Source organism: Dicentrarchus labrax, unplaced genomic scaffold (genome assembly GCF_905237075.1).
Source record: "Dicentrarchus labrax unplaced genomic scaffold, dlabrax2021, whole genome shotgun sequence".
Lineage (NCBI taxonomy): Eukaryota > Metazoa > Chordata > Actinopteri > Moronidae > Dicentrarchus > Dicentrarchus labrax.
The window spans coordinates 18,499,650-18,513,039 of record NW_026136701.1 but is presented as its reverse complement, the minus strand read 5'-3'; the positions used below and the strand labels follow the sequence as shown (position 1 = coordinate 18,513,039).

At 40.6% G+C, this 13,390-nt stretch overlaps 1 protein-coding gene across 1 annotated transcript in view; it reads right to left on the bottom strand.

Moving 5' to 3' along the window:
- The window catches only part of LOC127369220 (collectin-12), a 43,099-nt gene that overhangs the window by 13,751 nt on the left and 15,958 nt on the right, over window positions 1-13,390 (bottom strand). Inside the window, exons 3-9 of the mRNA XM_051410347.1 lie at window positions 7,455-7,577; window positions 4,593-4,679; window positions 3,409-4,452; window positions 1,679-2,242; window positions 1,454-1,596; window positions 1,202-1,311; window positions 981-1,059 (exon numbers count right to left, since the gene is read on the bottom strand). Coding sequence (XP_051266307.1) covers window positions 981-1,059; window positions 1,202-1,311; window positions 1,454-1,596; window positions 1,679-2,242; window positions 3,409-4,452; window positions 4,593-4,679; window positions 7,455-7,577 — 2,150 coding nt within the window. The remainder of the gene's footprint in view (window positions 1-980; window positions 1,060-1,201; window positions 1,312-1,453; window positions 1,597-1,678; window positions 2,243-3,408; window positions 4,453-4,592; window positions 4,680-7,454; window positions 7,578-13,390) is intronic.

Here is a 13,390-nt window from a genome sequence, read left to right as displayed (position 1 = left end):
TAGATGGATGCTATAATTCTGGAACTTTCACTGTGAAGAGAACAACAACAATTAAAACACATGAGGTACATTTTAACACCTCTAAGATGTGCATACAGGCTGATACATTAACAGTTACAGCAACAGTAATAACGTGGTCCTCTGCAACCTTATTATAATGGTAATAGGAAACTACACACAGGTAAAAATATTGCACCACAGAATAATGCAGACACACCTTTGGTCAGTTAGTAACACAAAGAGAATATTTCTTAAATCTGTTAGATCTGTCTCTAAGGGACATCAGCTTCAGTTTCTTCTCTCTCTTTTTTTGTGACTGTTGGTGCGATGCAGTAAAGCAGAATCTCCACCTTCTCTTCATAGACTCTGCTCACAGTTAGTGTTTTCTACATGCCAGACTGTTAGTATTTTGATTAATTCAACTCTCTGTTTCCTCTCACAGCTTTGCTAGCCCTGTCTCTTGCCTCTGCTCCATCCACTCGGCTAGGATCATTTACAACTCTGCCTACCATCTTCCCCTCTTCGGTCACCTGCTCGTTCAGTTTGGATTTCTTTGGACTCTGAATGTGCACCCTCTGCCCCACTCAGCCCTGAACCATCTGCTTCAGCTCCACTCACCCATCCTCAGACTTGGTTTTTGCAATAAATACCCATATACCTCCATACTGCCTCCCCTTCTGTGTCTTCACCTAGGTTCACTAGATTACCTCTGTAACAGTTCCACAGAAGTCACATTGACAAGGCTGCCTGCTGATGTGTCTGCAGACATGTTTTGTTTATCGGCTTTGTGAGTGCAGGCTTCGGGCCGATGGTGATTATTTCAAAGTGCCAGATAATTGGCCCAATTAATTGAAATACTGATTAATAACTAAGCAGGAATGAATGGACTTGAGTCTGATATATTGAAAGTACTGACAGTCAGAGGCACGTTCACAGATGAAACCGATGCGGTCGGTGCAGTAGAAATCATTCCAGTTGGCATTATGGATAAGGCCAGCACAGTCCTCGCCTTCTTCGTGGCCATGAGTCCAGTTATCAGGCTGGCCAGGCTTCCACTTCCTGATGGCAACAACATATATAATATGTATCAAAGTCCGAGCATCATACATGGTGTTTATTAGTTACACCCACAGAAGCTTGTTGTTTGCTAAAAAAACATATTTATATATTCGCTGCAAAACAATTTAGCTGGTTTACTCACTTGAAAACAGGTATAGTTCCATCCACCCATTTCCAGACATTTTCCTCCTCCCTGTCAGTAAGGCCCAGCCAGAAGTAGCCTTTTCCTGCAATTGCATTTCTCACAAATTGCTACGGAGAGAAGAATAAAATATATTTTACAGGATAATTAGTTTAGAAAAAACACATCAAACTTATTTTATAAGATTGTTTGTCTAATTCCTTAAAGTCAGTGAATGCATTAAAGTAACTATCAGGGCCTAATTTAATTTACCTGTTCCTCGTTGTCGTTAATAATGAGCATCAGAGATGAAATGTTAGTACAAAACTGGTTGGATTCGTCAAAGTTGAGTCTCTGAGAACCAGAGGAGAAGTAGTAGCAGCTGTCTCCAAACCTTCTGAACTCAGGTGGGCAATCTGAAAGGAATCATTTACATTATATTACAATATGAAAGTAAAAACAGTCTATTTTCTACCTCAATGTAACCGTTTAACTCACTAGGTGCTGCCGTGGTTTCCACAGGGAGCTGGACCTGTCGGGACACGGAGCCTTGTGGTTCCTCTGCTGGTTTGGTAGGATGAGTTGGTTTGGGGGGTTCAGGGTCCTGAGCGGGCAGAAGAGGCATTGATATTTCAGGAGGTATAGATGCAGGTATCCCTCGAAGCCCTGGAGGACCGGGAGGACCGATGGGTCCAACTGGCCCACGAGGCCCCTCCAACCCTATAGGTCCTGTTGCTCCTCTAGGCCCCTGTGGCCCTTGTGGTCCTGGCATCCCTGGCTGTCCATCCCTACCAGGAAGTGCCGGAGCCCCAGGGTCACCTTTTTCACCAGGGCTTCCAGGTCGACCTCCAGACCCTCTCGATCCTTTAGCACCTGGAAGACCCCGAGGCCCGGCTGCACCCTTTGGCCCTGTTGCACCTGGTGATCCAGCGGCACCTTTCTCTCCTTTAGGTCCCACCAACCCTGGCACCCCTTTGTCTCCTTTATCACCCTTTTGTCCTGACTGGCCCACTGGTCCCTGGGGACCCTTGTCACCCCTGGGGCCCCTTGGACCTGGTGGACCTGAAACATGAAAACAGTAGATGAGTGGACAATGTATGACAGTTTCTCAGGAAAAACATATCACATATTTCTTGTACTTGTACTCTCTTGTAATTGTATTTTCAGGTAAATATAATTTTGTACTAGAGCAGTGGTTCACAACTTGGGAGTTGGGACCCCCACTAGGGGTTGCCAAATCTTCCCTGGGGGGTCGTGAAGCATTTTTGATTTTAAGGGATGCATGACAACTTTTAAAATATACATATCTCAGAATTGTATTCATTAATGTGAAGGAAACTAAATTAAAAATATTATTTAAATAATAATTCAAACTTTAAATAATTATATATATATATATATATTCACAGAGCCTTTACTCACTGTTAAACAGCGTCGTCATGCATTAGAACAATGGCCAAGTATCAAGGAGAAGAAAACACTGAATTTGTAATTTGATTGTTAAAAATAAAAAAATTATGAAATCCTACAAAATATCAGACAAAACTCATCTGTAATGCGGTATTCACAGGAAATAATCTAAAAACAAATGCTCAAAATTCTTCCAAATTGCTTGATTTACACAAACTTCCTGCAGTTATTGCATTCTCTATTTGGGCTCATTGTTCAGTTTATCAGTTGTATTGTATGTGTTGAATATAACATAAAATATGTCACTTAGTGAGGGGTCATCACTTTACTCAATGAAAGAAAAGGGGTCCCTTAAGGCACTTGTACGTGATATTTTAGAGAGTAATACCTACAATAATTAAATCACAACTTTAATTTATATGAGATGTGTTCTCATTAGTGTATAATCACCTGAATCTGGGAATCATTGGGTTTTTGTTACCTTAGAATGAGTTGTTTTTATATATAGATGCAGGTCATCTTACATGGAGTCCGCCATGTTCAACCACAGTGTTTCTATAGTAGCCCAGAAAGGACAAATCCCACACTGACACTAGAGGGGCGTTTGCATTTTGCATGTTTGTGGCCACTGTAGTTTCTCCTTCACACTTGGAAGGGGATGGTGAAACAAGGTAGTTGTAATCTGCAACTACACCACTAGATGTCACTAAATCCTACACACTGGACCTTTAAATCAAAACCCATAAACCCCCCATGACCTGATTTTATTTTATTTTTTAAACTATTTCCAGGATACACACCAAATCTTCTGTTCTTACCCTGCAGGATGGTGAAGTTAGTGATGAGCTGTGAGTGCTTGCTGTCAACCAGCTTCATCTCCTGCATCACCATAGAAAGGTTGCTGACCTCTTTGTCCAACCTGGTTGTCAGGTCATCTTGCTGGGCGCGCAGCTCTTTGCTCTCGGTCATGGCCTCTGTCACACTACCGTTCAGCCCCAGTAACAGGTCTGAATGTCGCATCACCGTCTCTGCGCAGGTCCTCAGGCCATTCAGGTCGGAGCTGATTGCACCAAGGAGCTGCGTGGCAAAGCTCACGTTCCCAGTCACTCGGTCCATGTCATTCTCATGTCTGTCTAATCGTGCTTCCATCTCATCAAACTTAGATGAGGTGGAGTTATCGTGGTCTCTCTGGTGGTCCATCAGCTCACGCAGGCTCTGGTCATGCCCCTCAGTGAGAGCTGAGGCGTTCTGGATCTGGCTCACTAATGTGCTCAGCTGAGCCCCCAAGTCATCCAGAGCTTCTCCGTTAGATCGGGCCAGGGCTGAGTTGTTGGCTGCCAAAACCTGGAGATTCTGCACCTTTTCCTTCAGCCACTCAGTGTCAGCCCGGGTCTGCCGGGCTGTCTGCTGCAGACCCTGATAGTCATTCTTCAGTTTCTGCACCGCCTGGCCTGCATCTTCCACCGTCTTCTGCAGCGTGCTGAGCAGATTGCGCTGCTGGGACTGGGTGATGTTTAGTGCGCTGACACTAACCTGGGTCTGGCTCTGCTCTTTGACCTGACCCTGTATCTCTGTCTGGAGCCGTGCAGTGTCTGACTGGAGGTCGTCAATCATTCCACTGTAGGAGGCTAAGGTCTGGTTGACCCCACGCAGTGAGGCAGCGTTGCCTTCAAGATAACTCTGCAGCGAGACATGGCCATTTTGCATGTCATCTCCTGTGATACGAAGATCATCCAACATGTCTCTGTTTCGGGTCGCCCTGATAGCAATGTCATTCAGTTGATTCTGCAATGCCTCCAGATCGGACTTGAAAGTCTTAATTTCACTTGTGGCATTCACTGACTTCGCTCCTGCCTGATCATCTGAAAAAGTGACACCAAAAAATATCTTTGTTACAGTAATAGAAATTAAAAAGAAAACAACCTTGAGCACAAAGTTGAAATGCCCAGCTATTGTAGAACTATTTTTATTTGAGATCTAATCTAGTGTTAATAAGACTTACCTAGTTTCTTTAAGTCTGTCTCCACAGCATTGATCTTGCCTCCATAATTCTGCATGCCCTCTGTGACATTGTCCATTCTCTGGACCACTGAGGAAAGAGGAAAGAGAATGTGTAGACTGTAAAATAGATGAGTACACTGTATACACTTAGAGGGAAAAAGCAATGATTTAAGTTCATTTTTAGTTTATTTCCCTAACTAGTTTGGTAAGATATATAGATACTATACTCCACTACACTTCAGAGGCAATTATTCTTTACGTTTTACTTACACAGATTAAGATTTTCCAGAAGAAATCTATGACCAGTTTACAAAATATGATGCACTTTTACAGATTAAACTACCCAACAGTAAACACATCAGTTAAATGTAGCTCCACATCCACAAGCTACAACATCAACATGTTGCTTAATCAATGATGCATTAGTAATAATAATCCATTATATGATATTACTGGCAGGAGCCATGCTGCTGCTTAGTGAGTGCTTTTACTTCTGATCACTTAAGTAAATTTGGCTGATAATACTTTTAAATGTAGCTGAAGACATTTACCTCTAATGGAGTAAATTTGTAGAGCTTTGCTACTTTTACTTGAGTAAATAATCTGAATATAACATGTAAAACTGATTGTGAACAGCAGAGGGTGCTGCTGTATTCATTCCTCTCCTGTGAATAACTGGAAACTCAAGCAGAAATTCTGAACAAAGGATGTTGAACGGGCTGAAGAGTTTCCTATGTTTTTTGTAACCGGGCAACTGTGTAACTGTTGATCAATAAAAATTTAAATTTTCAGAGTACATTCACAAATTCCATTTAATGAGTATAAACAATATCAAAACACATAACGAATACCACACTCGTACACTCTAATTTTGGTTCCACTTTCTCTCTCCTCCTCACATCTGCAATAAGAGTCCATCTCCTCTCTGCCACGGTTTGTTTTTTTGTCAGTATGTGGGCGTCTAAAAACTGCACTGGAAAACATCCTAAGCTTTCACTGTTATCATTCCAGAAGTGACAAAAACACGAAACAATAACATGGACTTGGGACAAACAAAAACACATTCATCCAGTTTCAAAATTGGTCAGCTGCTGGGAGTATGCAGCTTGAATCTTCTCCCTCTCAATCTCTCTAAAATGCTGATTTCTTTATCTTTTAGAGTACTGACAGATACTGTACATGCCTTATTTGTTGCCCATATTCAAGATTATCTATATTGCTACAGCACTCTGACCTGGCCTTGGTAATAGTGATGAAAATGTAATACAAAACAGAATCTTTCCTCAATGATGTCTAACATACCTTCCTATTCCCCTCAGTTAATCTTTCCATCCTCCCACAGTCCTATGTTAGAAAGGTTTATGAGTTTGAGTTACATAAGGTTTCTAATTTGAGTAAGGCTTATTGACTGCCTATTGTGACCCAAGTTACTGTATGAGCCATACTTAAGCAGTTACCCAACACGAGGTCCAGCAGATTAAGGCTGATCAATGCAGCAGGAGCAGCAGAGACGGCAGGTAACACAAACAATACTTTTAACTTTTAACAAAATGGGTAATTTGGAGAACCAAGACTAAGAAACATCTTGACTAGTGCAGAAAATGTTATTTATGTTTGCTGGTAAACTACAGTATATGCCGTTTAAAGGGTGTAAAAGAGAAAAACACAACACAGAACCAAACCTACTCTGGTTTCTGGCAAACTCAAACTATTTTGGACACTTGCAGCCATTTGTGAGTCAACCTGTGGTTCATGAGACAACAAATTGCTACCAAGCCATAAAATCTCCTCTGGGTTGTTAAGCCCGAGAAGTTGCTGCGTGGTCATCTGGTAGACATTAGAGCCAAACCATGAAAATCAGATGGGCTCCACGCTAACACAGACCCAAAGCTGGAAACCCAAAACAATCCTGACAGCACTTACAAGGCACGATTCAGATTTAGACCATGTTTTGAATAAAGTAATTCCCCACTGGGTGAAGGCAGTTTTTGTCATTTGGTTGAGGTACATGGTTCAACAGGTTAGGGTGCCTGTGGAGCAATATTTCATCAATATTTTGCTCAAGAATATTTTGACAGTGATAGTTTTCCTTGATTGATTGAGGCCACAAATGTGTAAGACTGGACAATACACACAATGCATTCCATATTGATGGCACCTGCGATAGCTGGAATTCCTTTCTGTTTCTATTTAACATTATTGCCCTGGTTCAAACAGGGAGAAACAGCAAAAAAAAAACGGGTTGCAGTAAGGACAAGACTGCACAACAAATGTGTTTCCAATCTCAAGCTATGGCTAATCTCAGAAAGATATGAATTCAGTGGAGAGTAAACAATGGATTCTGTCAAGGGAGTCTCGTCAGGTAGTAAATCTTAGGCTGAACTGTCTGACTTGGTTGGATTTAGTTTTACATTCTGTTGCCAGTGACTTTCATCAAACCTCAGAGAGAAAGACAGGCAGAGACCAACTGCACATGAGGGACAGGGGACAAGGAAGTAAAGGGAATTATGAACAAACATCAGTTTCTCTATGCTGAAAAAAAGAACATCAAGACTTGAAGTGATGATGTTACCAGGTGACCCCTTTTAAGTCAAGATTGAATATTTTAATCAAAGGAAACAAGATAAAAAGGCTAATAGTCTATAGCCGTGTTGGAAAATCTTGAGACTGTACTTAAGCATGTAATGCTTTGATTCAAGTGGACTTGAATCTCAAGATTGTGGGTTTTCTTATTATTGTTTTATTTGAGCAATTCTGCATTGAATTTAAGACTGAAAGGACTTGGATTGGAGGTTTGCAGCAGAGACATGAAAAAACTACAGTATTGTACAAGGAGCAATTTGTGCCTTCAGTTTAGACTTACCTTTGTATCCAAGGACAGCCACTGCTATGGTGAGCAGTGCACAGAGCACATAGAGCAGTGCAATAGCCGCCCTCAGTGCCCAGTCATTTTTACACTTGGTGCACTCTGTACCCTCTTGAATTCCTGCAACATACAACAGAAATTGTGTGACAAATCAGTGTACAGTATGCACTGTTGAGAAGCAGTAGTAACTCAAATATTGTGCAACTGGAGCAGAGAGTTAGTATAAATACTCCAAAGTCTTTCATTCAAAAATGAAATCACACAGGATGTTTTTTCATTTCATTACTAAGTTTAGTACTGCATGTCGAAAGCGGGACACGCTGTGCCTTTCTTCAGCCAAGTATCAATTGAAAACAGTCACCCTCATGAATAGGCAAGAAGACTCACTACGAAACTTGAAAATACTGCACATGTGTTAGCCATACGATAGAGAAACCAAACCAAAACAGTACCATTTCACTTCTGCGTCATTCCTCGTTGCCATCCAACCTAAAACCACAGTGCAGTGAAGCTTTTGGTCATTCATGTCCCAGATGTTCCCTAGTGTAACACTACATCCTGAAAACCACCAACACCATGTGATATAATGCTAAACATTGTACTTTAGACAGGATGTTTACTTGACTTCATTAGAACTGACCAAGTTGCCTCTGGCAAGCAGAGTGAGAGGGCAGCTGGTGTATATTCACAGCAGGCAATAAAGATCTATCTGTAGATGGAGAAAAGTTTAAATCAGATTATATAGGAAGACAGAATTTGTGGAAACCTGAGCGACTTTATCAGACAGGAAGGTTATAAAATAAATAGCAAAGGTTTAAAATCGCTTTCAGTGTCGTAATACCAAACCTGCCTTAAATTGAGCAAAAGAACATGAGCAGTCAGACAATCTTACAGGTTGAAAACGAGCAAACAGTTAAGCCAGATTAGCCACTGCTTTATTTGGAGGTTAAACCAAAAGTGAACACACCCTACATTTTTTAATTGCACAGAAAAACAGTGATTGTGCACAACTATGGCAAATACGGTAGTTAAAATAAAGCTGGTGTTTGTTTTCTCTCTGCTATTCTGGTGGTTGGATTATAACCTGTCTGATCTGCTTGTGTTTCTTTCCCCCTTTTGTCTTTGCTGTCACCACATTTCAAGACTGCAGCAATTGCTTTGGTCAATACAACATTATCGTAACCAATAGAACCAATGGACACAGAGAAAAAAAATAAAACCTAAGATGCAGTTAAAAATATTTTTTCTTTAAAAGATAAAGATTTCAGATCAGTGAATCAGTCGTGTACTCACCACATTCATGTGATCAATAATCAAGACGTAAGTGTCTTCACACAAAGTTGTTCACCCTTGCCAAGTCAGTGTTTTCAACATGGCCCTCTGTACCAAAAATGTGTTCCTGAGTTAGACCATTGCATCACTTTCAAATTCTGACATCATCTTCAAGTTATGTAAAATAATTACACATTTTCATGATCACTATGCTTTTAAAATATATTTCTATGTCATATAAAGATTATGCTGAACCACTGTGTCTAAATTCTCTTTTGTCAGACACTAAACTCTTACTAGACAAGAACAGTGGATTATGCCTTTGGGTCGTGTCATCCTCCATCCAGGCTCTGGTCAAAACATGCCGATCGGCATTCTGGGTAGGTCTATTGTTTCCACTGGGGAAAGCTGCAAAATTTCACCCATGATGGGACTGAAAGTGTAGCCACAAGAGGCTCCATCCTACCCAGTCAGTGGTGGGCCATGGACCACCATAGGGGTACTGGGGGTTTGGCCTCTCGGCTTTGGACCCACACATCTGTGCAAACATAACATCTGACCACCTCAAAGGGGCCCAGCCGTGGATCCAGACATGGATATGCAGGCCACTGTTGTCCTTATGTGTGCTGAGAGCCTCATGTTGGGAGCCAGTGTGGAGAGCTCCATCAGAGAACCCCCCCCCCACACACACACACACACACACTGGTCCTGACCACATGCCGCTTAAAGGACAACATCACACCATGTAAACAAGCAGCTGACCGTCTGCAGGTTCTGGGTCAAGAGCAAAGCAGAGGTGGTATTTCTGTGTTCATAAGAGTATGAACTCGACCATAGTGGCAGTATCATATGTGTGTTCCTCATGCTTGCAGGGTCACTGAATTTCACATACTTTCTCACAGTCAAAACCCTCCCTCTCAGGCGTATTCCAGTCTAGATCTTTTAATAATTACCTTTTACAGAAACCTCCCACTTCTAACATACAAGAAGAGATTCTTCTAGGCACAATGCACTCACATACACTTGTTTACTAGACTGTAAGATTACACCAGGGGCATGAATTTTGAAAGCAGTCCTACCGTGACCTTGACGCAACCATTTCTGTCATCAGTCTGCAAGACTGTGTCGATGATTGGTTGATTAAATCCATATTGGTACGTTAGACCTGTTGTGCTCTTATTGAGTTTTAACAGAGCTGTAACCACATTTCAGCTCTACCCAAACTATACACATCTAGGGCACTTTAGGGTACTATGGATGATTAATTACGCTACCTGAAGAGACACTTCATCAGCTGCCTCACACCCTGTCAAACTTGGCTATCATAATAGACAAAATACAAGTATTCATGATCATGTTGTGTGATTAATTCACCAATTAATCAAAAGCAGACATTAAATTATGAGTCTTAAAGTGGAAGTTTACACATCTTGGGGAGGACTACTGCATATGTGAAAAGTTGTGCAAACACAAAATCTGTGTGCTTTTTAAAGACAGGATTTAAAAGTCGCAATAGATGGGGGTGGCCTAGTAACCTTTACTGACTGTTCCATAGTGAGGGGGTGGCAACGGAAAATGTTCATTCACCTTTGGATTCTGACTTGGAACATGAATGTTCAAATTATTTTTCCTTTATAGGAAACGTTTGTCTGTGATGGTAAAATCATGACCAAAGATGAAAAAGCTTTAACTGTCAGGACTTAAATCTAAAACTATATGTGGTTAGAGTTCTTAGAGTTAACACTGTCACTATTTAGCACATATTGTTCCGTAGAACCAGACAGGGACAGGTTACAAACCCACACTGTCATGTTCTCACAGCAGTGATGCTTCCACTGAACTAACATGGAAACTCATTTTGGAAAGCGCTCCTTCCAGAGCCTCAGCATTTTCCCACTGCTTGTCACTGAAGTGTTTTCTGTTCCCCTCCAAGGGATTTTGCTTAGACAGCTATTCTGTCAGCAATGTGGCACACAGTAATGATGAAAAGCAATTGCTTCCAAGGTAGCCACAGTATTCTGTTACATAGAATCCAGAAAAAAATTTAAACTATTGGGTTTCTAATTCTGTTCCCCCTGTGGGTCACGTACTTCTGCAAGCACTTTGATGGCTTGTTTTGTCATAATTACATCCGCAGAGGATGTTAAGGTATGCTAAGGTAATCATGGTAAAGTATAACAAACATTTTTGAGACTAAACTCATTCAGTCTACAGTCTATAGTCTATTATCCTGATGATGATAATCCGAGCATTCTACAGCAAAGTCTTGGACTATTACAAACATCATGTACAAACTTTTCCAAGTAAATTCAATTTTGATAAAAGATTATCAAAGAAAATCAAATAGAGCCTTAAAAAACAAATCATTTCTTGTTTGCATGTGCCGCTTACTCAGTTGTGTGTTACAACCAACCATGATCTACCTCATTAGTCACTAAGTGTGTCATGTTTCATATTGAAAGAGCCATTATTATTTCTTGCTGTCGACGCATAAACTACCACAGTGCGTAAACATGCTGACACATACATGTCATGAGCTGACTGAAAACACATTGCTAAACACAGGAGGACTGAGCCCGCTGAGGGTTCAGAAGCTGGACAGCAGCCAGGACGTCCCAATCAAGAAGCTGGGATCCAGCCAGATTATCCCCAAGAGGTAAATAAATGCCAGAAAAGCCAAAATAGAGCAGAGGTAACATGGAATGTATCTTACATATTATTGCTGTCAAGGGAGAACCCAGTTTTGGCCTTGTTTCTTGTACATAATGATTTATGAGCTGAGCATTTGGACCAAGGCAAAAAAAACATTGCTAGCAGCATGGCTCTATATGGCATTATAGTGAGCACCATAAGGCTGATGTTTACAGTTATAAGTGAAATGTATTGACCACTATTGGATAGATTGTCATGGCATTTGGTACAAACATTCATGTACCCCTCAGGATGAATTGTAATACCTTTGATGATCCCTTAAAATCTAGGACCAACATCAGATCAAAAAATTCAATGTATCTAATACTTTGGTTTATCATCAAATACCAAATATTTGCAATACCTGCAAAATGAATGACATTCCCATCAGCCTCAGCTGCACTTTGTATTTCGTGCAAGCAAATATTAGCATGCTAACAGGCTAAACAAAGATGTTAAATATAACCAATAAACATTAGCAAGTTAACATTTGTCATTGTGAGCTTGTAAGCATGCTGACACTAGCATTTAACTCAAAGCTGTAATCAATTGCGGTTCAGCTTTATCATTGTTGATTAGCTCAACTGAAGGACTGAGGCAACAAGGAAAGAAGCAGAGAAAGATGGGGGCAGTCCAGTGTGGTGTCTGTAAAACAGCTGTATTTCATTTGGACTCTGAGTCAGTCAAAGAAAAAAAAATCTCAACACTTATTCCCTTATTCCATGTACCTGCCATTAGACTCGCCTGCATACCCTGTCTCACTCCTGGCTGGCAGTGGAAACTTCCATGGCAACACAAAGAAAGCCTGTACAGACTAGAGCCTTTTTGTGTGAAGACCCTTTGTGCAGAGTGTTAAGACTATGTTATATACAGTAACTGGGTGGCGACCACAGGAATTATTTCACTTCACAGTCTTCCATTTTGTGTTATATGAAAGCTGAATATGGTCACAAGCCCAAAAACAGTAGTTTGAATTAAAGTCTGATGGATTACAATGCTGCCAAATGCTGCATTCATGTCTCATATTTTTACAATTTTTTCTTTCACGCGGTTACACTATTGTGTGGTATTTATCTACAAATGTACAAACTGTCAAAACTCTAATTACATCTAATTGTGGTTCAAGTTACAGTTTCCAGTTTCCATAATTAACCTTGTACTGAAACAATTTGGTTTAAAAATGTCTTCAACAAACCAAAAGACACACAAAAATGTATATCAAACAAATATATACTACAGTGGATCATCTGAGGATGATATATAATTTTCAGAGACAAAATAGTCTCTAAAATAACATTTTATTTTTAATTTCTGATCAGTGGCGTTTATTTGCCTCTTTACGACAACCCACTTAAATTAAGATTTTCAATAAATGTGTAATTTAGTAGGACAATTTGACTGTCATGGTTAGGTATGGCAAGAACTGCCAAATATCTCATGGTACATTAAAACCACAAAGAGGTCATGCACCTTTGGTTTCAGTGGAGTCTTAGCATCCTCTAAACTGGTAGTTTAGGACCTCTTAAAATAATGTAATGTACTTGTAACCTCACATCACAGGTTATGGCCTGTATTGGTAGCATGCTAACATTTACTACTTAGCACTAAACACAAAGTAAAGTTCTGTCTGTGAATATCACTGGTGAACCAGAGTATTGGACAAAGTGAAATTCTGACCTGATGATTGTGCGAAATAAAAAAGTCAGGGGATCATCAAAGTTCTTACAATTCATCATAAGATTCATCCTTCCATGAATGTGTGCACCAAATTTCAAAACCGAACAAAGCATTTCTCTCAAAACTACAAATGTACCACAGAACATTAAACAGAATGAGTGGTCCATCCTGTCAGTTGGATGTGGGTGGACCCTGAGAGTTGACCTGGATCAACAGCTAAAATTTCCCACTTGAGATCACTTTAACTTCCCTACAGTCCTGGAGTCTACCTCTGTCAGTTTCGTGATCACGGA